At 39.9% G+C, this 24,852-nt stretch overlaps 1 protein-coding gene across 3 annotated transcripts in view; it reads left to right on the top strand.

The window, feature by feature from the left end:
• The window catches only part of crybg1a (crystallin beta-gamma domain containing 1a), a 226,341-nt gene that overhangs the window by 187,359 nt on the left and 14,130 nt on the right, over nt 1-24,852 (top strand). For all 3 annotated transcript variants that reach the window (XM_060849434.1, XM_060849426.1, XM_060849442.1), the window contains 5 exons: nt 2,829-2,974; nt 16,082-16,208; nt 17,801-17,833; nt 22,657-22,769; nt 23,586-23,715. In XM_060849434.1, the coding sequence (XP_060705417.1) occupies nt 2,829-2,974; nt 16,082-16,208; nt 17,801-17,833; nt 22,657-22,769; nt 23,586-23,715 (549 nt within the window). The remainder of the gene's footprint in view (nt 1-2,828; nt 2,975-16,081; nt 16,209-17,800; nt 17,834-22,656; nt 22,770-23,585; nt 23,716-24,852) is intronic.

The raw sequence follows: 24,852 nt of genomic DNA, 5'->3' as shown, positions 1-24,852 counted from the left end.
TGGAATAGGGAACTCCAAAGAGTCACCCTTTTGAGTGAAGAAACATTTTCCCATCTCAGTCCAACATGTTCAGCCAAGATTTGTTCCTTGTTCTAGATTTCCCACTCAGGGGAAACAAGGTGTCAGTGACTATCCTGTTAAGTGCACCTCCCTTTTGTAATCTTGAGTGTTTCAATAAGGTCACTTCTCATATTTGAAAATCCTGAGTATATAGATACAACTTATTCATCCCCTCACCAGAGGACAACCTTTTCATTCCATGGTCCATTTCTGAACTGGCTCCAATGTAAGTATAAACTTGCTTTAAAATGGAGACTAAAATTGCACACTGTATCCCAGGGGCCAAGTCTTGCAAAGGTTACTGGAATCTGTGATGCTGGCTAGAGAACTGACAAGTCCCTCATGTCATCTGTTTTTGAGAAGGTTTGTCACATCCTATAGCACTCAGATATTTCATAAAATGAGAGCATATTTTCCGCTCGCGCCAAATACTTTGGAAGATGGATATCTCACCAGCTGAGGACTTCTGACCAATTGGATAATATACTCCGTACTCAGTAAAGCTACTGGGGGGGGAGGTGATGGTTACTACAGATAGAATACCCACTATTGGGATCTATGAACAGGTGAGTGATAGCAAATGGTATGAGCTCATGCACAATTGTAACAAGACTGCTTCATTCCTGTGTTTAAAGGTGAACATGCCATTTTGTTTCCTAATTGGTGGCCGTACCTTAATTTGAACATTTCCATGTTCCCCATGGTGGTACACCCCATGGTGGTACACCCCAAGTCTCTGTGTACATCGACACAGAAAGGTTACATTACTTCTAAACAATATTTGTTTTTCTATTCTTATGGTAAAGATTAATAAACTTGTGCATTCCAACATTATACTCTGTCTGTCACCTCACTCACTTAACTTGTTCAGTTTGCCCCTCCTTGTGTCCTCTTCATAGTTTGCCTTTCCGCTTAACTATGCTTTGACAGCATACTTGGACAAAGAATCAGAGGGTAATGTATCTAAGTCTTTAAGGTAGATTGTATGTGTCTGAGGTCTGCCTCCTAATTTGAAAATGTCCCATATGTCCCCTTTTACTGCTGAATGTCCATTAACCGATACTTTATCCATGCTATTATTTCACCATCAACACCATGACCCTCTATCTTGCATAATAGCTTTTTGTGCAGCACTTTATTTAATGCCATTTTGAAATACCAAACATTCTTTATCTTTATCAATTATTTATACTATGTTTTCCTCTCCCTTTCTTCCAGACTCAATAAGCTAAGATCAATTCCATTTCTCTGTCACACACCATCATGGCTGAAGATAACAATCTCTGCAATGCAAATAATCAAATCTGAAACTGAGTTAACCTGTCCTAGTGCTATACTGCACAATACATTAATAGGCTGGACTGAGAAGTCTATCTTCAAGTAACATAGGTCTGTTGGAGGACCCGCAAAGACCGTTCCCTCCATGACTACCTGGTCAGGTCCATGCCCCCCTACAACCCACCCTCCCATCCTGGCACTTTCCCCTGCTACCGCAGGAACTGTAAAACCTGTGCCCACACCTCCTCCCTCACTTCTATCCAACGTCCTAAAGGAGCCTTCCACATCCATCAAAGTTTTACCTGCACATCCACTAATATCATTTATTGTATCCATTGCTCCCGATGCGGTCTCCTCTACATTGGGGAAACTGGGCGCCTCCTAGCAGAGGGCTTTAGGGAACATCTCTGAGACACCCGCACCAATCAACCACACCGCCCCGTGGCCCCACATTTCAATTCCCCCTCCCACTCTGCCGAGGACATGGAGGTCCTGGGCCTCCTTCACCGCCGCTCCCTCACTATCAGATGCCTGGAGGAAGAACATCTCATCTTCCGCCTCAGAACACTTCAATTCCCAGGGCATCAATGTGGACTCCAACAGTTTCCTAATTTCCCCTTCCCCCACCTCACCGTAGTTCCAAACTTCCAGCCCAGCACTGTCCCCATGACTTGTCCGGACTTGTCCGACCTGCCTAGCTCCTTTTCCACCTATCCACTCCACCCTCTCCTCCCTGATCTATCACCTTCATCCCCTCCCCCACTCACCCATTGTACTCTATGCTACCCCCTCCCCACCCCACCCTTCTCTAGCTTATCTCTCCACGCTTCAGGCTCACTGCCTTTATTCCTGATGAAGGGCTTTTGCCCGAAACGTCGAGTTCACTGCTCGTTGGATGCTGCCTGAACTGTTGTGCTCTTCCAGCACCACTGATCCAGAACTCAGTTATATTTCTAATGTCGACAGAGGAATAATCCATTTTGTGAAACTTCATTAATTAACATTGGGTTGGAATATACCAACTACTTTTTAACTTTAAAATTCACGATGGGAAGCTCCACATAGGCACATGGAGTAATCATATCTTTGTAGTATTGTATACTACTTTTCAAATAAACTATAGTGGCAAAGCAGAAATTACATTTTTTAGAACTCTTTGCAAAGACTGGGAGAATTCATTTTTTTACCTTCTATGTATTTTCTGGAATTTACAATGTTTTTCTTTCTGAATTGAAGGTGCCAGTGTTGGACTGGGGTGTACAAAGTTAAAAATCACACAACACCAGGTTATAGTCACTTTCGGATCACTGCTCCTTCATCACGTGGTTCATCAGGTCATCACAACCACCTGATGAAGGAGCAATGCTCTGAAAGCTAGTGCCTCCAAATAAACCTGTTGGACTATAAGCTGATGTTGGGTGATTTTCAACTTTCTTTCTGAAGGGTGCTATGTGTTTATAAAACAATTTGTGTACTTTTTATATTCACAGAACATGTCATCTCCTGTCATGATAATGTATCGTGAAGCAAATTTCTCTGAGAAAGGTGGAAATATTGAAGTAGTGGGACCTATCCCAGACTTGCATGATACTGATTATGGGTTGAGGACAGAATCTATAAATGTGCTGAGTGGAATGTAAGTTCAATCTAATTATTTTAAAATAATTGTTGAATGATCAAAGATGGTACTTTACTAGGAAGGTATCGAACACCTTAAATATTTTTGCTATTTTAATTCAGTAACTACACAAGTAACGTTTTAAGTAAATTAGAATTCATGGCCAACATTTAATATTCTATTCCCAGCCAGTCTGCACTCTCAGGACAGTGCTAACTGCATTACATATAACAATGACTACAATCTGTATTTCTTGGTAAAATGATAAAATGATAGCAAAATGTGTGAGTTTTTTTAATTCTTCAGTTAATGAATGGCAATAGATATTAAGCAAATATACTCATGGGTATTGTCTACCTATCAGCTGTTTCTGACTAAAGTTGGTGAATGTGGCTAATGATTTGTTCCAGAGTCAGACCTGCAGCCAGCAGTCTCTGTTGAATCTAGTCATCTACCCTTGACCTTGAAAGGTATCATTATCACTAAATCATCAACATTGAGAGTTAGCATTGATGGAAAGATAATTAGAGCAGCTTTATAAAGGCTGTGCATATAGGAATATGTCAGGAGCTGGAAAGTTTGCAGCATGGAATTCACCTCCAATGTCTTAAAATCTCTCAATGGTTTACAAGGCAAAATTTGGGATTATGATTGAATACTGCTGAAAAATGTCTTGCTGGAAAAGCGCAGCGGGTCAGGCAGCACCCAAGGAGCAGGAGAATCGACATTTCGGGCATAAGCCCTTCTTCAGAAAATTCCTGAAGAAGGGCTTATGCCCGAAACATCAATTCTCCTGCTCCTTGGATGCTGCCTGACCTGCTGCACCTTTCCAGCAACACATTTTTCAGCTCTGATCTCCAGCATCTGCAGTCCTCACTTTCTCCTAGTATGATTGAATACTGTCCATTTCGTGATCGAAAGCAGCTCCAAAAACACTTGAGAAGCTCAATACTATCCAGGACAAAGTAGCCTACTTGACTGAAGATTACCCACCATCTTTAATATTCATTCCTTTCACTAGCAATGCACCAGTGGCAGCAATGTCTGCTATCTACAAGATTCACTGAATCAACTTGCAATACTCCTTCAATAGCACCTTCCAGCATACAGCCTCGACCACATAAAAGAACAGGTGGACAGGCATCTTTGCCCACCTATCACCATTCCACCTACTTTTCCCTTAGCCCCACCACCCTCCACATTTATTTCTCAGCACCTTTGCTCCTCCCCAGTCCTGATGAAGGATTATGCCTGAAACATCAACTCTCTTGCTCCTCAGATGTTCCCTGACCTGCTGTGCTTTTTTTCCAGTGCTAGATTTTATCTACTTTGACTTCTCCACCATCTGCAGTCCTCACTATTTCCTATCATTCACAAATATCCAATCAAATTGATCACCATGTTGCTTTGGAACTACATTGCCATTCTTCACTGTTGCTGTGTTAAAATCCTAGAACTCCTTTCCTAACTGACCAATGGCTGTGCCTGCATCAGATTAATTCCTGTCGTTCAAGAAGGCAAAACATCATTACCTTCTTAAGAGTAAACAGGGATGGGCAACAAATGTTGACCCTGTCAGCTTTGCCCAAAACCCCAGAACTAATAAAAAGAAATACCTCTTGCAGTCAAAAGTGTCAAATAACAGATGGTCTATCTGATACTGTTCTTTTGCACCACATATTACCCCATTTTATTGCCAACAAATCCATACATGGTTGTACCACCTCCTGGAACCAAAACTGCAACCAACTGGTAACTTTGTCATCACTCTGTTTGTACACCACATTACTTTAAGAACTGTGGTGTTTACCAAAGCTACAATTTGATGAGCATGATGAATGACGAATTACTATTATCAAGTTGCGGTGCAGGAGAACACTTTGTTTAAGTGGAGTTGCTGCAATTCCTACTTATCAAGATATTTGGTCTAACATCTTCCCTAATGACAAAGTGACATCTTAAAATTGATTAACCCTTTGGTACTACCTCCTCAAATTTTAGAAATCATCCTTCCAAATTCAATCTAACAAAACTTCTTGGAATTAAATAAAAACACCTATTAAATCTTTTTTGAGACATTTCTGCTGCCAAGGATATAAAGTAAGATATTCATTATCTCCTGAAAATATAGTTTCTCATTCCTGATATTGAGATCTCATCTCTCTGCCAAAGTGTGCTCAATAATTTATTCATAGAGGAAATCTGAGTGATAAGGCTTTGACCAGCCAGTAATCCCCCCAGCAGAATAAGGCATCTTCATTTTTTTAACATACCATGCTGGACCTTCTAGCATCCCCTCGTCAATTACCTGTGGACATATGACAAACCTGAGTATCTCAAAGGTGCAAAAGCATAATCCTTAGCTAACCTGGGGCTTTTATGTTAGAGTACCATTACTGTTACAGTGCCATGTTACTATCAGAAAAACAAGCTCAATATGGCAGAGTCCCTCAAGGAGTATAAAATGTGCAAAAATGGGCCCTGACATGTTTCTACCTTTAGAATGAGGCATACAGAAATTATGACAAGTTTGCCAGAAGATATAAATAGCAGAGCTGAGAGGCAGAAAGCATAAGGCATTCAATGTAATAAAGTATGAAGTCACATTTATATTATTTGAAGAGGAAAACTGAAAGGTATGGGAGTGGGTAGAAAAATGGGATTAGATTTATGAGCAGTATTGCACCGGAGCAGCCTTGAGCAAGGAAGTCTGTTTCTATGCAGAAACCTTTGATGAAACTGTCAGTTGAAGATCAGAAGGGTAATAAAGATGCTGGTGTGTGAAGCTTATGCTGGTATAGGAGGAATACGTGCTCTGAACTTTGATTCAAACTCTCTTTGCTCTTTATCTGTAGCTATTTAAAATGCTGCTTTGGATTTCCTCCTCCCACTTGTCCTCTTCTTGGGTCATGTTTATATTAGCAGCTGCATTTTTCAATTAAAAATTCACCTTGGCAAGTGTAAGCAGGTAGGTGGGTATTCGAGGTAGATGGGTGAGCCTTCTTTATGAATGTTCTCATACCACAACGTTCCTAAATGGAATCAGGAAAGATCTTTAAGGAACGGCTTTCAACCCAGTTGCAAACAATCTGTAACTTTTAAATGATGTAAACTAAACAGGCAGGAGCAGGCAATTCAAAGTTTTCACCTGGTGATTTGGAGAGAGAGTGCTAATTACCTAAGATGGGTATGCCACAAATGATGATACTATTGAGAGTAATTATGACCATTTTGTTTTCTTTATAAGTATCACAGAGAAGACTAATAAGCAAGGAATATTCATTTAAATTTAGATTATATGTGGTTTTGGGGCAGATAACAGCATTTTTCTGCCAGCAATGCTTTCATACATTTTACAGCCCAAAAGCACCTCCTTGTGTTTGGTTTGTTATTGGTAAATATCTGGAATTAGAGTTTGGGTTTCATTTCAAGAAGTTTCATTCACAAATCCATCTTGGAACATGCCTTACCACCAGAGGTGTGATCTTGTCACAGAATAATGGATTATCATCAGTACGTTTTTGGAAAGGTTGTTTAATTTTGTTTTAGTGATTGAACATGATATAGAGAACTGACTAATTGAGATGTATACCACAATAAAACAAAGTGACTTATTTGTAAGTATTTCCTTATTTATTGAAATGCCACATGATTCAAACCTGCAATTCATTAATGCTTAGAGGCATTAGTAAGAGTAGTACATTTGAAAGGGTTGGATCATGCAAGCTGAGACTTAAGCAGTAGTAAAGTAATCTGAATTCTGAATTCAGTGGCAAGCTTAAACATTTCTTCAAGTATAATTTATATGATTGGTAGATTTCTAGTAGTGTTTTACATTGTCATCAGGAGGCTACTTATCTAGGAGTCTAGAGAACACTGCTGTGCTAAAGAAGGACACTATGGAGGTATTGGGTAGTGATGCATTATGGATGGAGCTGAGCAATAAGAAGGGTACAGTTACATTGTTGGGGCTGTATTACAGGCCTCCCAACAGTGAGCATGAGGTAGAAGAACAAATAGGTAAACAGATTATGGAAAGATGTAGATGCAATAGGGTAGCGGTGATGGGAGATTTTAATTTTCCCAACATTGACTGGTATACACTTAGTGTCAGAGGTCTAGATGGGGTAGAATTTGTAAGAATGTGTCCAGTAGAGTTTCCTAGAGCAGTATGTCAATAGTCCAACGAGAGAAGGGGCCACATTGGACCTGGTATTGGGGAATGAGCCAGGACAGTTGGTAGAAGATGCAGTGGGGGATTTAGAACATAGAACGTTACAGCGCAGTACCGACCCTTCGGCCCTCGATGTTGCGCCGCCCTGTCATACTAATCTAAAGCCCATCCCACCGACAGTATTCCATGTACGTCCATATGCCTGTCCAATGACGACTTAAATGCACTTAAACTTGGCGAATCTACTACTGTTGCAGGCAAAGCATTCCATAACCTAACTACTCTCTGAGTAAAGCAACTACCTCTGACATCTGTCTTATACCTATAACCCCTCACTTTAAAGTTGTGTCCCCTCATGTTTGCCGTCCCCATACTTGGAAAAAGGCTCTCCCTGTCCACCTTATCTAACCCTCTGATTATCTTGTATGTCTCTATTAAGTCACCTCTTAACCTCCTTCTCTCTAATGAGAACAGCCTCAAGGCCCTCAGCCTTTCCTCGTAAGACATTCCTTCCATACCAGGCAACATCCTAGAAAATCTCCTCTGCACCCTTTCCAAAGCTTCCATATCCTTCTTATAATGCGGTGACCAGAACTGTACACAATAATCCAAGTGTGGCCGTACCAGAACTTTGTACAGCTGCAGCATAACCTCCGGGTTCCGGAATTCAATCCCTCTATTAATAAAGGCCATAACACTGTATGCCTTCTTAATAACTCTGTCAATCTGGGTGGCAACTTTCAGGGATCTGTGTACATGGACACCAAGATCTCTCTGCTCATCTGCACTCCCAAGAATCTTACCTTTAGCCCAGTATTTTGCATTCCGATTACTCCGTCCAAAGTGTATCACTTCACATTTGTCCACATTAAACTCCATTTGCCACCTCTCAGCCCAGCTCTGCATCCTATGTCTCTCTGCAACCTACTACATCCTTTGTCACTATCCACAACTCCACCAACCTTAGTGTCGTCCGCAAATTTACTAACCCACCCTTCTAAGCCCTCATCCAGGTCATTTATAAAAATGACAAACAGCAGTGGACCCAACACCGACCCTTGCAGTACGCCGCTAGTAACTGGATACCAAGATGAACATGTTCCATCAACTACAACCCTGTTTTCTTTCAGCAAGCCAATTACTGATCCAAACTGCTATGTCTCCCACAATCCCATTCCTTCGCATTTTGTATAATAGCCTACTGTGAGGAACCTTATTGAATGCCTTGCTGAAATCCATATACACCACATCAACCAGTTTACTCACAACCAGTAAATCCTATCTCTTATAACTTTTTCCAACACTTTACCAACAACTGAAGTGAGAGGGGGAGCAGTGGCCACAGTTCTGTAAGTTTTAGAATTCTCGTAGACAAAGATGAAAGTGGTCCTAAGGGAAGAGTACTAAACTGGGCCAAGGTCAATTATATCAAAATTAGGCAGGAGCTAGGAAATGTGGATTGGATACAGCTATTTGAAGGGAAGTCGACATTAGATATGTGGGAGGCTTTCAAAGATAGTGCAGGATAGGCAAGTCTTGTTGAAGGCAAAGGATAGGAAAGGCAAGATTCGTGAACCATGGGTGACAGGAGAAATTGTACGACTAGCCAAGAGGAAAAGGGAAATGTAAATAAGGTCTAGGCAGCTAAGAACAGAATGAGCCCTGGAGGAATATCAGAAGAGTAGGATAAATCTTAAACGAGGAATCAAGTGGGCTAAAAGGCATCATGAAATAGCTTTAGCGAGCAGAATTAAGAAGACTCCCAAAGCATTTTATTCTTATGTAAGAAGCAAGCGGGTAACTAGAGGAAGGATTGGTCAACTAAAGGATAATGAAGGAAGGCTGTGTGTCAAACCTGAGAGAATGGGTGAGATTCTGAATGATTATCTTACATCAGTATTCACTGAGGAGAGGAATATGATGAATGTTGAGATTAAAGATAGAAGTTTGATTAGTTTGAATCACTTTGACGTTAGTAGGGAAGATGTGTTGGGTAGGCTAGAAGTTATTAAGGTGGACAAATCATCAGGACTGGATGGGATCTATCCCAGGTTGCTGAGGGAGGCGAGAGAGGAAATAACTGGGGCCCTGACATATATCTTTGTGGCTTCCTTAAATACAGGTGAGATGCCGGAGGACTGAAAGGTTGCTCATGTTGTCCCTCTGTACAAGAAAAGTAGTAGGGATATTCCGGGTAACTACAGACCAGTGAGCCTGACATCAGTGGTGGGAAAGTTGCTGGTGAAGATACTGCGGGATAGGATCTATTTATATTTAGAAAAGAATGGGCTTATCAGTGGCAACATGGTTTTGTGTGGGGGAGCTCGTGTTTTACCAACTTAATAGAGTTCTTTGAGGAAGTGACTAAGTTGACAGAAGGAAGGAAGGGCTGTTGATGTCATAAACATGGACCTTAGTAAGGCATTTGATAAGTTTCCCCATGGCAAACTAATAGAGAAAATGAAGTCACATGGTGTGCAGAGTGTTCTAACTAGGTGGATAAAGAACTGGTTGAGCAACAGGAGACAGAGGGTAATAGTTGAAGGGAGTTTCTCAAAATGGAGAAAGGTGACCAGTGGTGTTTCACGGGTCAGTGTTGGGGCTACTGTTGTTTGTGATATACATAAATGATCTGGAAGAGGGCACGGTGGTATAATAAACACGTTTGCAGATGACACAAAGATTGGTGGAGTAGCAGAAAGCATAAGGGACTGTCAAAGAATACAGGAGGATGCAGATAGACTGGAGAGTTGGGCGCAAAAGTGGCACATGGATTTCAGTCCAGACAAATGTGAGGTGATGCATTTAGGCAAGTCTAATTCTAGAGCGAATTATACAATGAACAGAAGATTCTTGGGAAAAGTTAAGGGGCAGAGAGATCAGTGAGTGTGGGTCCATTGAACCCTGAAGGTTGCTGCAAAGGTGGATAGAGTGGTCAAGAATGCATATAGTATGTTTGCCTTCATTGGACGGGGTATTGAATATAAGAGCTGGCAAGTCATGTTAAAATTGTACAAGACATTCATTCGACTGCATTTGAAATACTGTGTACAGTTCTGGTCGTCACATTACCAAAAGAATGTGGATGCTTTGGAGAGGGTGCAGAGAAGGTTTACGAGGATGTTGCCTGGTCTGGAAGGTGTTAGCTATGAAGAGAGGTTGAGTAGGTTAGGTTTGTTTTCATTAGAAAAAAGGAGATTGAGGGGGTACCTGATTGAGGTTTACAAAATCATGAAGGGTATAGACAGTTTGGATCGAGATAAGCTTTCTCCAAGGTGAAGGATTCATTTACAAGAGGTCACACTTTCAAGGTGAGAGGTGGAAAGTTTAAGGGGGATACACGTGGCAAGTACTTCTCTCAGAGGGTGGTGTGTGTTTGAAATGCGTTGCCAGCAGAGGTGGTAGAAGCAGGCACAGTAGATTGATTTAAAATGAGCCTAGACAGATGCATGAGTAGGTGGGGAGCAGAGGGATACAGATGCTTAGGAATTGGGTGACAGGTTTAGATTTGGATCGGCTCATGTTTGGAGGGCCAAAAGGCCTGATCCTGGACTATAAATGTTTCTTTTCTTATATTGTGGTAAGTATTGAGGGCAGGGGGAGGATGGAACTGGAGAAGATCTAGGGTTGAGATGTTGGAAAGGAGGATTAAAAAGAGAATCAAAAAATGACAGGCTCCATGGAAGATCTGGAAGTAAATGTTTAAAATATAGGTTGCAAAATGTTTCTCATTAAGAGAATTATGGGGACTTGAGTTAGAATTGAGGAAATGTTTGATTTATAGGTGAAGCCAGCTATTTCACACTGCTACTCTGCAGCAGAATGTCAAGTTATGTTCACTATTAACAGGATGCTGCTATCAACCCAAAGACGTACTGCCTTTCTCACAAATATAACATGATGCATGAATCTTCATGCCAGTGTAGTACAAGCTATGTAGTCCATATATCACAAAGATTGATCGATCATATCGAATAATATGACCCTTTGGCATTTTGTACCAGGCAAGATACTGCAGTTGCCCAGCATTAGTAGCATTAGCATAGTATCCAAAATTAGATGTGATTTGCATTTGAACAACATGTACTAAATATTCCTGAGTGTACTTCGAATTATACTAGCAACAAATTTAAGATTGTCTGTGAGACTAGCAATGTAGTGTACTTGTGTGTACAGGAAGGTACATTTATTAATACGCAGGGTCCTGTACTTTGTGACCTGTTTCAGATATTCTACAGTTATCCTCAGGGCAATACTTTGAATGATCAGTCAACTTGGTTGCTTTAAAATTTAAGTTGAAAATGTGTTGCTGGTTAAAGCACAGCAGGTTAGGCAGCATCCAAGGAACAGGAAATTCGACGTTTCGGGCCAGAGATGAAGGGCTCTGGCCCGAAACGTCGAATTTCCTGTTCCTTGGATGCTGCCTAACCTGCTGTGCTTTAACCAGCAACACATTTTCAACTGTGATCTCCAGCATCTGCAGACCTCACTTTTTACTGCTTTAAAATTTAAGCAAAGCTTGGCAGTAAACTGTGAATCATTGTTTAATGGTGCATTGTCCATGGTTGTCCCTCTACCAATCAGAATTCCTGAAGAAGGGCTCATGCCCGAAACGTCGATTCTCCTGCTCCTTGGATGCTGCCTGACTTGCTGTGCTTTTCCAGCAACACATTTTCACCTCTACCAATCAGAGACAACTAATCTGCAATGCTTTGTTCATACAATATAAAAATGTTGTTATCTTTCACATTACTATTCTTGCAAATTTTCCTGATGAGTGCAAGTTAAAAAGTTCTGAGAAAATGTATCTTCTTCAAGTAATATTAAAATTGAGTTCCATTTGAAATTGGTGAGTGAACATACAGGAGTCTGGTGATGAGAACTGCAAGCTTGCATTCCACTAAGGAGACATTGAAGCCATCAGGTGGATGTAAGATGGAGAATAGAAGCAAGTGGCTTGTGAACTCTTATCACATATGTCCTATATGAAGTCCCAGTCACCTATTACCACTGTCATCATTGAGTTCCTTCTCCCCAGCAGCTTACCATCTCTGTAAACTTATCCAGCCCTCAAAACCCCCAATACAGTTGGAATTCTCCTGTAATTCTGTGTATGGCCCTCCTTCTGCCTAATTGTTGGCAGATGTACTTTTAGCTGCTAAGGCCTGGTGATCTGTAATCCACTAGCTTTTGCCCCTCTGTTTCTTCACAATCCTCTCTGGATTTAAACCCTCTAGATCGGCTCAGGCTTGGAGGGCCGAGGGGCTGTTCCTGAGCTGGAAATTTTCTTTGTTCTTTGTTCCTCTTTAAGCCTCTCTGAATAGGCTTATGGTCACTCCTCCAGCTCTATCTATATCGCCTGCATTGGCTTGAAACCCATTTTCCACTTGGACGTACTGACTTGTCTCTTTCTACTGCTATATAATTATGTTGTAGTCTTTAAAATATTAATTTAATAGTTAATTCAAGAATACTAGTAGGGAATTTGTTTTCTGTGCTGTGCTGTAGCTAGCCCTTCCCTTCTCAGGAGAAATAGAAAATTCACTTTTCCTGTGGGACAGCAAATTTGTAGTCCCTTTATCAAGTGCTGTTTGTACACCCTGGCAAATTTCCTTCTCATTGTCAGCTTTCGGCCTGTGCCCAAGTGAAAATTATGCTCTGACTTATGTTGTATTTGATATCATAAGATGTGCCTGCTTCTTGGTTTATTTGTTAATTTGATTTGCAGTCAAGGAGTACTGGTGTTGATGACAAAACAGCAAGAAGGTGTTAAATCTATTTGGATTGGTGCTTGCTTCACGTTTTGCAATCTTTTAAGTCAGCACAATAACTCAAAAGAAATTTGATGTTAGCATTCAATTCATGAAAAGTAGAACTATGCTTTGTCCATATTTTAGTTTCAACCTGGTATTCAAAAATGAAAGAATGTAAAATATATTTCTAACACAAAATGCATAAGTTATATATATTTTTCATGTCATTGAGGATGAAAATAATGATACATTAATGAAAATATCATTCCTACTGAATGTTGCTTCCACCTGCAGCCAGTGCAACAAAATGGCAGTAGTGAGGTCTTGAAAGAGAATTTGGATAACACACTGATTTTTGTGATCGTGAATAATTCTTTCTTGTTCTATAATCTCATATCATGGGAGCTATTTATGCTTCATACCAACTATTTTAAGGAAAACTTTCCATTGTTTCTAATCATTTAGCTCATGTGCATGTACTGTAGAACACAGTATATAAGCCAACTTGTCATATATCGACAGATGTGCAGGTTAGGTGAATGGGCCAAGCTAAATTGACCATAGTGTTCAGGGATGTGTAGGTTAGGTGCATTAGTCAGAGAAAAATGTAGGGTAATGGGTCTGGGATACTCTTTGGAGGGTCGATGTGGACTTGTTGGGCTGAAGGGCCTGTTTCCACACTGTAGGGATTCTAATTCTAATAAAATGAGCAAACTTTCCTGGTGTGAAACACCATGTTAGGCGTCTACTTCGTAAATGTGTAGACTCTGCCAGTACCATTACTACTTTTTAAAATAAGAAATGCTGGCCTCGGGAGTTGGCCTGAGAATTCTGCTGCATAATTGCATATTTCACTCATAAGTCAACATAATGGATCAAGCAGATATTATGGGTCATGTTGGCAGGAAAATACTTGTGAGTTTGAGACATGCCTTGACAGGGTAGACCAATTTTTTTGGAAATGACTATTCGAGATGGGTACTATATGAATAAATCTTCGAGTAAAAAGTGAGGTCTGCAGATGTTGGAGATCACAGTTGAAAATGTGTTGCTGGTTAAAGCACAGCAGGTCAGGCAGCATCCAAGGAATAGGAAATTCAACGTTTCGGGCATAAGCACTTCATCAGGAATGAGGGCATAAGCCCTTCATCGCTTATGCCCTCATTCCTGATGAAGGGCTTATACCCGAAACGTCGAATTTCCTATTCCTTGGATGCTGCCTGACCTGCTGTGCTTTAACCAGCAACACATTTTCAACTATATGAATAAATTCAAGAACAGCTTTATCCCTGCTGTTATCAGATTTTGGAACGGACCTCTCAAATGTTAATTCTGGTCCCTCCCTCTCTGCATCTTCTCTGTGGCTGTAACATTAACTATAGTTAGTTGATAAAGCTGAATGGTGTTTAAATAGAAGTCCACATCTGCCTAAATTTATTTTCTCCATGTTGACTAATCAATAAGACAACTAGCCTGTAATTTCAGATCATGAAAAATGTGGTCTACAATTTAGATTTAATGTGAAGATTAATGGTCACTTGCATGGCAAGTATCTAGTGTTAGGGTAATTTCTACTAGAATGCTGTACAGAGTGAGAATATCAGGTATCTGCAGTCAAAAGCACTATTTGTCTAATAACTGAACAGATTGATGGTGTGAAAATTTCTACCTACATTTCCTTTCGGGATCTTGTGGAAGGGTGGTAGTGTTCCTTTCCACCAATCGTAGCTCTCTAATATCTAATATCTGGGACTGTGCAGCTTTACCTTTACCTCCAGACCAGGAGTCCAGAGCTCAAGTATATAATAATGTCTCTGAACAGATTGATTAGAAAATATCGAGTAAGATAGCCTTCAAACTTGGCTGTAAACTTACCAGCTCCTGACAGGACCATTGGTTGGATCCAGTGACAGATCAGGTCTCTTTGAAATAGTCATGATTTGGAGATGCTGGTGTTGGGCTGAGGTGTACAAAGTTAAAAATCACACAACACCAGGTTATAGTCCAACAGGTTTAATTGGAAGCACACTAGCTTTCGGAGCGACGCTCCTTCATCAGGTGATAGCCCTCTACTATCACCTGATGAAGGAGCGTCGCTCCGAAAGCTAGTGTGCTTCCAATTAAACCTGTTGGACCATAACCTGATGTTGTGTGATTTTTATCTTTGAAATAGAGAATGGTGAATTATGGTTGCCAACTGTTTCTTTATGTTTTTAAGAATTAACTCTTGGGATGCAGGGGCTCTATCAAGGCTAAAATGTATTGCAAATTCCTAGTTGAGTTGAAAAGATAACATTAGTTAACATTCTTGAATTGAGTGGCTTGTTGCGATATTTCACAAAGTGATAGGAAGTTCACTGTATTGGTGTTGATCTGGAATCATAAATGTTAGGCCAGTTAAAGATGATAGATTTTCTTCGCTAAATGAGATTGCCTAATTTTGCCTTGCAATGCATGCAAACATACAAAATAGGAGCAGAAGTAGGTCATTCAGTCCCTTCAGCCTGCTCCATCATTTATTAAGACTCTGATAATCTGTTTGTACTTTGAATTCCAAATTCCCATGTATCCCATATAAATAAACACAAGTTCTATCTGCCATTGTAAGCTTGGATTCATTATATGTGGAGAGATTAGCAAACATAATCATTGAGAAAACGGTTGAGATTATGAAGGGATGTGTTAATGCGAATACTGAGATTGCCTCCACTAGTCAGTGAGAATGAACTGATCTGATTCTTACAAATAACAAAAACAATTTAAAATAATTGAAGGAGTAATGTGGATTTAAAGGAAAGCTTTCTTTGTACAGAGTGTATTGGGAATGTGAAATTTTTTACCGCAAACTCATTGTAGAATCCAAGTGCATAAGTTCTTAAGAGGAAATTGAAGAAATGATTGAAGTAAAAGGACAACATTAAAAGCAGTGGACTATAAACTGAGAGTAGTTCAAGACTCTTGAAAAATATCAAGACGTACTTGATAGGTTGAAAGGCCATTACTAATAACATTACATAAATTAAATATTCTGGTCAGAAAATATAAATGAGGACATGTTGAAATTCACTTTCCTTTCAATGGTATGGTTTCTCTAGTTTTGAACTCTCAAGAGTTCTAAAATTGAACAACTCCATTATGGATTGGCTAAATGTGCTGGCTCAGTCAGTATAACAATTGTCTTCTCACCTTGACTTGTAGCTGGGTTGCGTATGAGAATACTGACTATACAGGCGAACAGTATGTTCTGGAAAAAGGACTGTACAGTAGCTTTGAAGATTGGGGAGCAATAAATTCCAAAATCTCCTCCATTCAACCTGTTTTCTTGGTACGTAACTAAATTTACTGCTTTGTACATTTAAAATAATTTAAGTGGCAATTTATTAATTTAAGGGTGATGCTTCAAAAACTTCCATTAATATAAAAGCCTACTATAAGATGGCATGTTAATTTTTTAAAATGTTATCTTAATGTTAAAATGGTATAACAACTGCTTGGAATGGAACGGAAGGAAAAGCTGTAGAAAAAACAAATAGGGTCCTCAAAAATGTTTGAAGACTTCATTGATCCTCTTTGATTTGAGTTTTACCTTTGAAACAAGCTGTCTAGGAGTTCTACAAAAGGCTGAAATAAATTTCTACTGAAATGGTATCTATCTCCCAGCTACATAACATAATATAATATTATTGTGTGTCCTATTATAGAAATCCATCATATTATCAAAATGTTACAATTATGTGCACTTTTTAGAGATAAATTACCTTCCTTTTATCTTTGGCCAGGCAATTGAAACAGTTGTTAAGAAGACTTATAGGTTCCTTGAGTTTATAAATAGATACATAGAGTATATATGCAAGGAAGTGACGCTACACCTCTACAAATTATTGGTCAGACCACGTTGGGAGTATTGTGTTCACTCCTGGACACCCTATTTAATGAAGGGTGTCAAAGCCCTGGAAAGAATGCAAAGGAGATTTACTAGAATTATACCAGGAATTGAGGATTTTAGATACAAGAAAAGATCATAGAAATTGGGCTTATTTTCATTGGAGCAGACATGATTAAGTGGTGACCTTATTGAGATATTCAAAATTCTGAACAATTTTGATAAGGTATAGAAAGGCATTCTGTTTCCATTAGTTAGCCTGTCAGGAACTAGGGGGTCACAATTTTAAAATCGTCAACAAGAGAACTAAGAGTGAGATAAGGAGAAACGTTTTTACTCATAGTTGGTGCGATTTGGATTGCGCTGCCTAGTCGTTGGGGGCAGTGGATTCTATGGGAGGTTTCAAAAGAGAGCTGGTTAAATGTTTGCAAGTGATGAATTTAGAGGACTATGGAGATAGGGTTGGAGAATAGGACTAGCTTGGTAGCTCTTTAGAGGGCCGTTTTAGGCACAATAACTCAAATGGCCTCCTTCTGTACTGTAAACTTTTATGATTCTAAGTCCATAGCCCAACCCTTGGAAATGAAGATGAGAGAAAAGACAGACTGACAGAAGCTAAAATGTGGCAGATGAACAAAGGGCCTGCAACTGAAATCAGGTTATGACCCATTTCTGGCTGATCTCAGTAAATTGTTCTTCCCACAGAGTGATCAAAACAGTTGTGAATCTGAGAATGAGATAGTGGAGCTATAAATGATTTAGGAATGCTGCTTAAGCTACTTCTGTATTGTTTAAGTAAGATGGGTAGAATGGACTATCATCATTGTACCCACCGCTCAGTTGTATTGCCAATAAATGCCATCTTCTAAATAATGAGTTCTACCTTGAATTTAAGGCAAAGTAGCTATTTTGGAGAGGGGTGGGGATAAAGCGGGCAGCATGAGGAAACTCCTTATAATCACTAATTATAATGAAGCCTGTTTTTTTAACCATTTGTTAATAAGTAACAACAAATCTCAATCTTTTTTATACAGGATTTGGAGGACAATGAACTTTCTAAGTTCAAGGTATGATGCAAAGTTCAACTTTTTATTTACTTTTGTAAGATCAATATATCTGTTGAGCAATCACAAGGAGTGGTTAAACTGTGAACGAGATTCCCCCATGTATGATTAGCGTGAATTATCACTGCCTGCGGCTTAAAGCAACTAGAATTGTTAAGACATGGATGCGCAGTCTTTTTGAGCAGCAGAACCTTTCCAAACATCAGTTTCATTTTGGCATCGTAAGGATTCCCTGAATGTTGAGCAATAGTGATATCATCAAGCAGGTTGAACAACCAAATACATCAAAAATAAAATCCCTCTGACACCAAACCAGGAAGTAGAAAACAGGTTTTATCATCGGCTGTGATTCATATAGATGCACCGTGGAGGTGTTACAAGTGCACGCAAGTGCAAACAAAAAGCCAGCATCATTGGTAAGTGACAGAAAGCATCAGGCAGTCTCAAAGGGAGCACTACAAGAAGTATCAGTTTAGAAAAGTTCCTCAGATATTAAAACTTGTTTCTGAAAACTAATGTAGTTCATTCCACATCATCCTCCTTGCTATCAAACAAAACACAGGCTGGCTGGCTCCCAATATTGGCGGTCCCTTGAGTCTCTCCTCCACTGCACCCCACAATCTGTGTATAGGCTTCCTCTCGCTCTTCCTCCTGACTCGGGTCTTTGCCCATGCACCCATCAAGGAGGAGAAGTTCCACCCTATCAGATCCAGCCTCTTCAGTCTCCCCCTTGCCTTCAGCCTCCCAGATCCCTTGTCAGCGACATTTGCACTGATGCTGACATCTCTGTGCATCATTGGTGAGGCCACTCTAGTATTATGGCTCATCATTCTGTTTTTTTCATGCTGTTCAGAATTTACAGGAAGCAAAATAAGGTTAGGGGCACACATACATAGAAATAAGGGACAACCTGAGATATCATGAGCAATTTTTTTCACATTTTAATTCTAAAATTTCGTGGAACTTCTACCTGAAATGGAGAAAGTTGACATCCACCAAGTGTATAAAGTTACCCTTTCAGGTGTAGCATTTGGCAGCGTAATGAATGCACTACACTTTTGAAAACAGTTACATCTTCTTCAAAAGGCATCACATTTGCAAGGGATAAATGATAACATCTATAGGTGTAAGTTCATGTCATGTCAGTGATTCCTAGATGACTGACATCAGCAAAGACTTCGACAATGTGCTCGGTGGAAGACATTATGTGGAGGTGCCTGTGTTGGACTGGGGTGGGGGTTGAGAGTGTGGTGCTCGAAAAGCACAGCAGGTCAGGCAGCATCTGAGGAGCAGAAGAATCAACATTTTGAGCATAAACCCTTCATCAGGAATGGGGTAGACAAGTTAAAAATCACACAACACCAGGTTATAGTCAGGCTCAAGATTGGGATACAGATAGACTCTACCTTCACACCTTTAATGCATTGTCCAAACTGGGATGTCACCTTTTTTCATATAAAACCTTAAGTTATCGCAGAATGTGACTTAAAAGAAGTTCTGGGATTTACATATTAATGAATCGAAATCTATGACCCCTTCTAAAAGATGAAAGACTTAACAGCAATCTCAATTTGTTCAATATGTCATTTCAGTTGCATGATACTGTAATCTTTTGCTATAAATTCTGTGTCTTATGATCCTCTTCTAAAGCTACCTGATGAAGGAGCAGTGCTCCGAAAGCTAGTGCTTCCAAATGAACCTGTTGGGCTATAACCTGGGGTGTTGTGTGATTTTTAACTCCGTGAAAGAGATCAAGGAACAAGGTTAGCCCATTCAAGCCTTTGTATCTGCTCCAACATTTAATCTGGTTATTAAGGAGTCTGTTTCCTGGGATGGCAGGACTGACATAGAAAGAGACAATAGATCAATTAGAGTGATATTCACTGGAGTTTAGAAGAATGAGGTGGGGGGGGGATCGCATAGAAAACCATGAAATTCACCAGCTCTGAAGAGGTAAAGATGGGAAGGATCTTCCCAATGACTGAGGAGTTCAGAACCAGGGCTCCCAGTCTAATGAAACCAAGTAGATCATTTAGCACTGAGATGAGGAGGAATTTCTTCACTCAGAGCATGGTGAGCGTGTGGAATTATTTGGCACAGGAGCTGATTGATGCCAAAACATTACATGTTTTCAAGGTGGACATAGATGTAGTCCTTAGGGCTAAAGGGATCAAAGTGTATAGGGTGAAAGCTGGAAAGTGTACTGAGATGGATGATTCACCATGATCACAGTGTATGGCCTACTCCTGTTCCTATTTCTATATTTCTGTGTTTCAAAGGCTGATCTAATTTTCACTCTACATTCCTATATATCACCGATATTATTTCATCCCTTCAGTAATCAAGATGCTATCTACCTCCTGCCTTGAAAATATTTAAAGATTTTGCATTATTGCCTCTAGTGGAAGAGAATTCCAAAGACTCTCAACTGTCTGAGAGGAAAAAGTTCCTCATTTTTGTCTAAAACGGACAATCCGTCATTTTAAATTTATGTTTAAACTTGGTTCTAGATTCTCCCATAAGAGGACACATTCATCCGATCAGGATCCCCCAGGATCATGTATGTTTCAATTAAGTAATTCCTGGCACAGCCCAATGGCTCAGTGGTTAGCACTGCTGCATCACAGTACCAGTGAGCCAAGTTCGATTCCAACCACGTGTTACTGTGTAGAGTTTGCACATTCTCCTTCTGTCTGTGTGGGATTCCATTAGGTGCTCTGGTATGCCCCCTACAGTCCAAAGATGTGCAGGTTAGGTGCTAAGTTGCCTATAATGTCCAGGGTTGTGCAGGTTATGTCAATGAGCCATGGGCAATGTAGGTATAGGGTAAGTTGAGTCAGTCTGGGTGGAATGACTAGAGTAAGATTAGGGCCAATCAAAGACAGTAGTGGGATGTTGTGTGTGGAATCTGGGGATGTAGGCGAAGAATTAATGAATACATTTTCGTCAGTATTCACATTGGAAAAGGACAATGTCAGTGAGAATACGGAGATGCAGGCTACTAGATTAGGTGGGATTACAGTTGACAAAGAGGAGGTTTTAGCAATTTTGGAAGATCTGAAAATAGATAAGATCCCTGGGCTGGATGGGATTTATCCTGACATTCTCTGGAAAGCCAGGGAGGAGATTGCAGAACTTTAGGCTTTGATCTTTGTGTCATCATTGTTAACAGGAGTATCGCTAGAAGACTGGAGGCGAGCAAATGTTGTTCCCTTGTTTAAGAAGGGGAGTCGAGACAATCCTGGTAATTATAAGACAATGAGCTTTCCTTTGGTTGTGAGTAAAGTGTTGCAAAAGGTTATAAGAGATAGGATTATGATCATCTGGAAAGGAATAATTTGATTAGGGATAGTCAATACAGTTTTGTGAAGGGTAGGTCGTACCTAACTAACCTTATTGAGTTCTTCGAGGAGGTGACAAAGCAGGTGGATGAAGGTAAAGCTGTAGATGTGTATATACAGACTTCAGTAAAGAGTTTGAGCTATTGCACAAAATATGGAGTTTCGGGATTGAAGTTGATTTAGCAGTTTGGATCAGAAATTGGCTAACTGTAAGAAGACAGAGGGTGGTGGTTGATGGGAAATGTTCATCTTGGAGCTCGATTACCAGTGATCTGTTTTGGGGCTACTGCTGTTTGTCATTTTTATAAATGATCTGGATGTGGGCGTAGAAAGATGAGTTAGTAAATTTGCAGACAACACTAAGGTAGGCGGAGTTGTGTATAGTACCGGAGGATGTTGTGAGTTACAGGATGAGGATGCAGAGCTGGGCTGAGAAGTGGCAAATGGAACTTACTGTGGAAAAGTGTGAGGCAGTTCACTTTGGAAGAAGTAACAGGAATGCAGACTACTGGGTTAATGGTAACATTTTTGACAGTGTAGATGAACAGAGAGATTGGTGTCCCGGTGTATTAATCCCTGAAAGTTGTCAACCAGGTTGTTAAGAAGGCATATTGTGTGTTGGCGTTTATTGGTAGGGGAATGAGCTAGAGAAGATTTACTAGGATGTTGCCTGGTATGGAAGGAAGATCTTACAAGGAAAAACTGAGGGAACTGAGGCTGTTTTTGTTGGAGAGAAGAAGGTTGAGAGGTGACTTAATTGAGATGTGTAAGGTAATCAGAGGGTTAGATAGGGTGGACAGTGAGAGTCTTTTCCTCAGATGTTGAAGGCGAACACAAGGTGACATAACTTTAAATTGAGGGGTGATAGATTTAGGACAGTTATCAGGAGTAGTTTCTTTACTCAGAGAGTGGTAGGGGACGTGGAACGGCCTGCCTGCAACAGTAGTATACTCATCAATGTTAAGGGCATTTAAATGGGCATTGGACATACATATGGATAATAATGGAATGGTATAGGTTAGATGGGCATCAGATTAATTTCTCAGGTCAGCATAACATTGAGGGTCGAAGGGCCTGCTGCGCTGTAACATTCTATGTTCTATGGATACTCTTTGGAGGATCAGTAGAGACTTGATGGGCTGAATGGCCTGCTTCCAAATTATAGGATTTCTATGATTCTATGACATCTGTGTCTGGATTCCAGCATTGAAATGCCCATGTGTGAAAGCTGGACGATCCTGTCAGTTTTCAGAGTAATGACTGTGAACTTTGATAGCTTTCCTGTCACTGCAATCTTAAAAAAAACTGGACAATTTCAAATACCATCAGAATCAACTTTTACACACTTTTTGAATTAAATAAAGGAATAGGTATGTTGCTTCATGAAAAAGGATTAAATTAGGATGCATTCTATATTAGCGTTTTGATTATTTTTACTTGGCATTCCTTGTGTCTTTTATTATGAATAAAACTGTTGACTTGCAGGTGCAATTTTTTACGGATCCTGAATTTCAAGGAAATGCACAGACTTTTGACATGGACACAGCCCAATTTCCAGATGGTTTCTCACCCAAGTCCTGCAAAGTTCAATCTGGCAGGTGAGGGAAATTAATTTCAAAAGTACATCAACTTAACAAACTTACGATAAATTGGTTGGAAGCACAATTTTAACTATTTTACCTGAATTAATCAGTATCATTGTTTTCACGCTATAAAAAGTGAATCTCTGAGAAATAATTCAATCTAAATATTGGATTTTTAACAGCTCCTCCAGAGGAACTATTAAAAAGTGTTAAAAGGTTTCTTCAGAGGAACTACATTGGATTTTAATTGAAAATTAGCTTTGTTAAAGGTTCAATATACAGTGCATATCTCATTGTCTCAGTGTGTGAGAAAACCCCATTCATTATAAAAGAATACAAATCTACCATCTGACCATAATACTGTTGTGAAATGCTTCTGTGTTAACACCCTTTGCATGCAAGACATTTTGTTGAAAATTGTATTTGTTTTGCTTTCACTTTGGATCCTCTTGCAACATCTTCAATAGTTTGCAATGAGTACCTCATGATTAGACCTGTTATAAAAGGTACATGTGTAAGTCTAAGGTTTCACTTTAGGAACATCAATTTGATGATAGCTAGTGTAGCTGGGAATTCTTCAGACCTTAAGGTTCTTTCCAAATAAGTGTTTGAATTTGATTGCTGATGGAATGGACTGATATTACTAGATTCATTCTAAACTAACAATGTTGTTGGAGGTGAGAATTATATTTTTAAAAATGGAGATATAATTTTTTTTCTGCAATTGCATTTTTTTTTGTTAGAAATGAGGAGACCATCTGTTGAGAATAGGAAGAGAAACAGGAAGATTATACTTGGAAACTGTGATTCATTATGTTTGTCCCTTTGCAGCTGGGTGGCTTATGACGCTGAGAATTTCACTGGTAACCAATATGTACTCGAGGAGGAAACCTATCCTGATTTGATCATGATGGGATGTACAAAGGGTGACTGTATAAAATCTGTGAAGAGGGTAGATTTTGTAAGTATCAGTTAGATATTTAAGCTTTCACTGCAGTGACATCTGATGTCATTGATATTCCCTAAAACAAATCAGCAACTGATTTTCCCTTTTAAATAAAAGATGCAAGACTGATTGATTGCATCAGCATCAGCATCCAATCCTAATGTTGTTCTTTGTACTTCAACTCAAATGTTACTAGCACACAAGCCCTCAAACAAGATTTTTTTTCTCTCTTTTGTAAAATAAGTGTGCTAACTGTACAATTGTGCTCTTCCATAGACAACCTGTATAGGCATGAAATCTTGAATCTTTAATAAGTGTGGAAAGATTAATTGGAACTGCTTGAGTTCTATTTTTCTTTGGAGATCCCTACTCTCTGTTGCTAGAGCAGCAGACCTATCCCTGAATGAAAATGGATAACAGTATTAACATTTTAACACCAAATTTTTCTTAAACGACATTGCTATTACACACATCCTTTATCTCCTAGATTTGTATTTAAAGAACAAAGAAAATTTACAGCCCAGGAACAGGCCCTTCGGCCCTCCAAGCCTGAGCCGATCCAAATGTACTGTCTAACCTGTCGGTCAATTCCTAAGCATCCGTAACCCTCTGCTCTCCACCTACTCATGGAGCTGTCCAGACGCATCTTAAATAAATCTACCGTGCCTGCCTCTACCACCTCTGCTGGCAACGCGTTCCAGATGCCTACCACCCTCTGTGTGAAGTACTTGTCGCGTGTATCCCCCTTAAACTTTCCACCTCTCACCTTGAAAGCGTGACCTCTCATTATGGAAATCTTCACCCTGGGGAAAAAAGCTTGTCTCTAACTACCCTGTCTATACCCTTCATGATTTTGTAAACCTCAATCAGGTACCCCCTCAATCTCCTTTTTTCTAATGAAAATAAACCTAATCTACTCAACCTCTCTTCATAGCTAGCACCTTCCATACCTGATGAAGGGCTTTTGCCCGAAACGTTGATTTTACTGCTCCCGGATGCTGCCTGAACTGCTGTGCTCTTCCAGCACCACTAATCCAGAATCTGGTTTTCAGCATCTGCAGTCATTGTTTTTACCTGTTTTCACCTTCCATACCAGGCAACCTCCTCGTAAACCTTCTCTGCACCCTCTCCAAAGTGTCCACATCCTTTCGC

The sequence above is a fragment of the Hemiscyllium ocellatum genome, chromosome 3 (assembly GCF_020745735.1).
Source record: "Hemiscyllium ocellatum isolate sHemOce1 chromosome 3, sHemOce1.pat.X.cur, whole genome shotgun sequence".
Taxonomy (NCBI): Eukaryota; Metazoa; Chordata; class Chondrichthyes; order Orectolobiformes; family Hemiscylliidae; genus Hemiscyllium; species Hemiscyllium ocellatum.
This window is presented reverse-complemented; position numbering and strand designations above follow the sequence as displayed.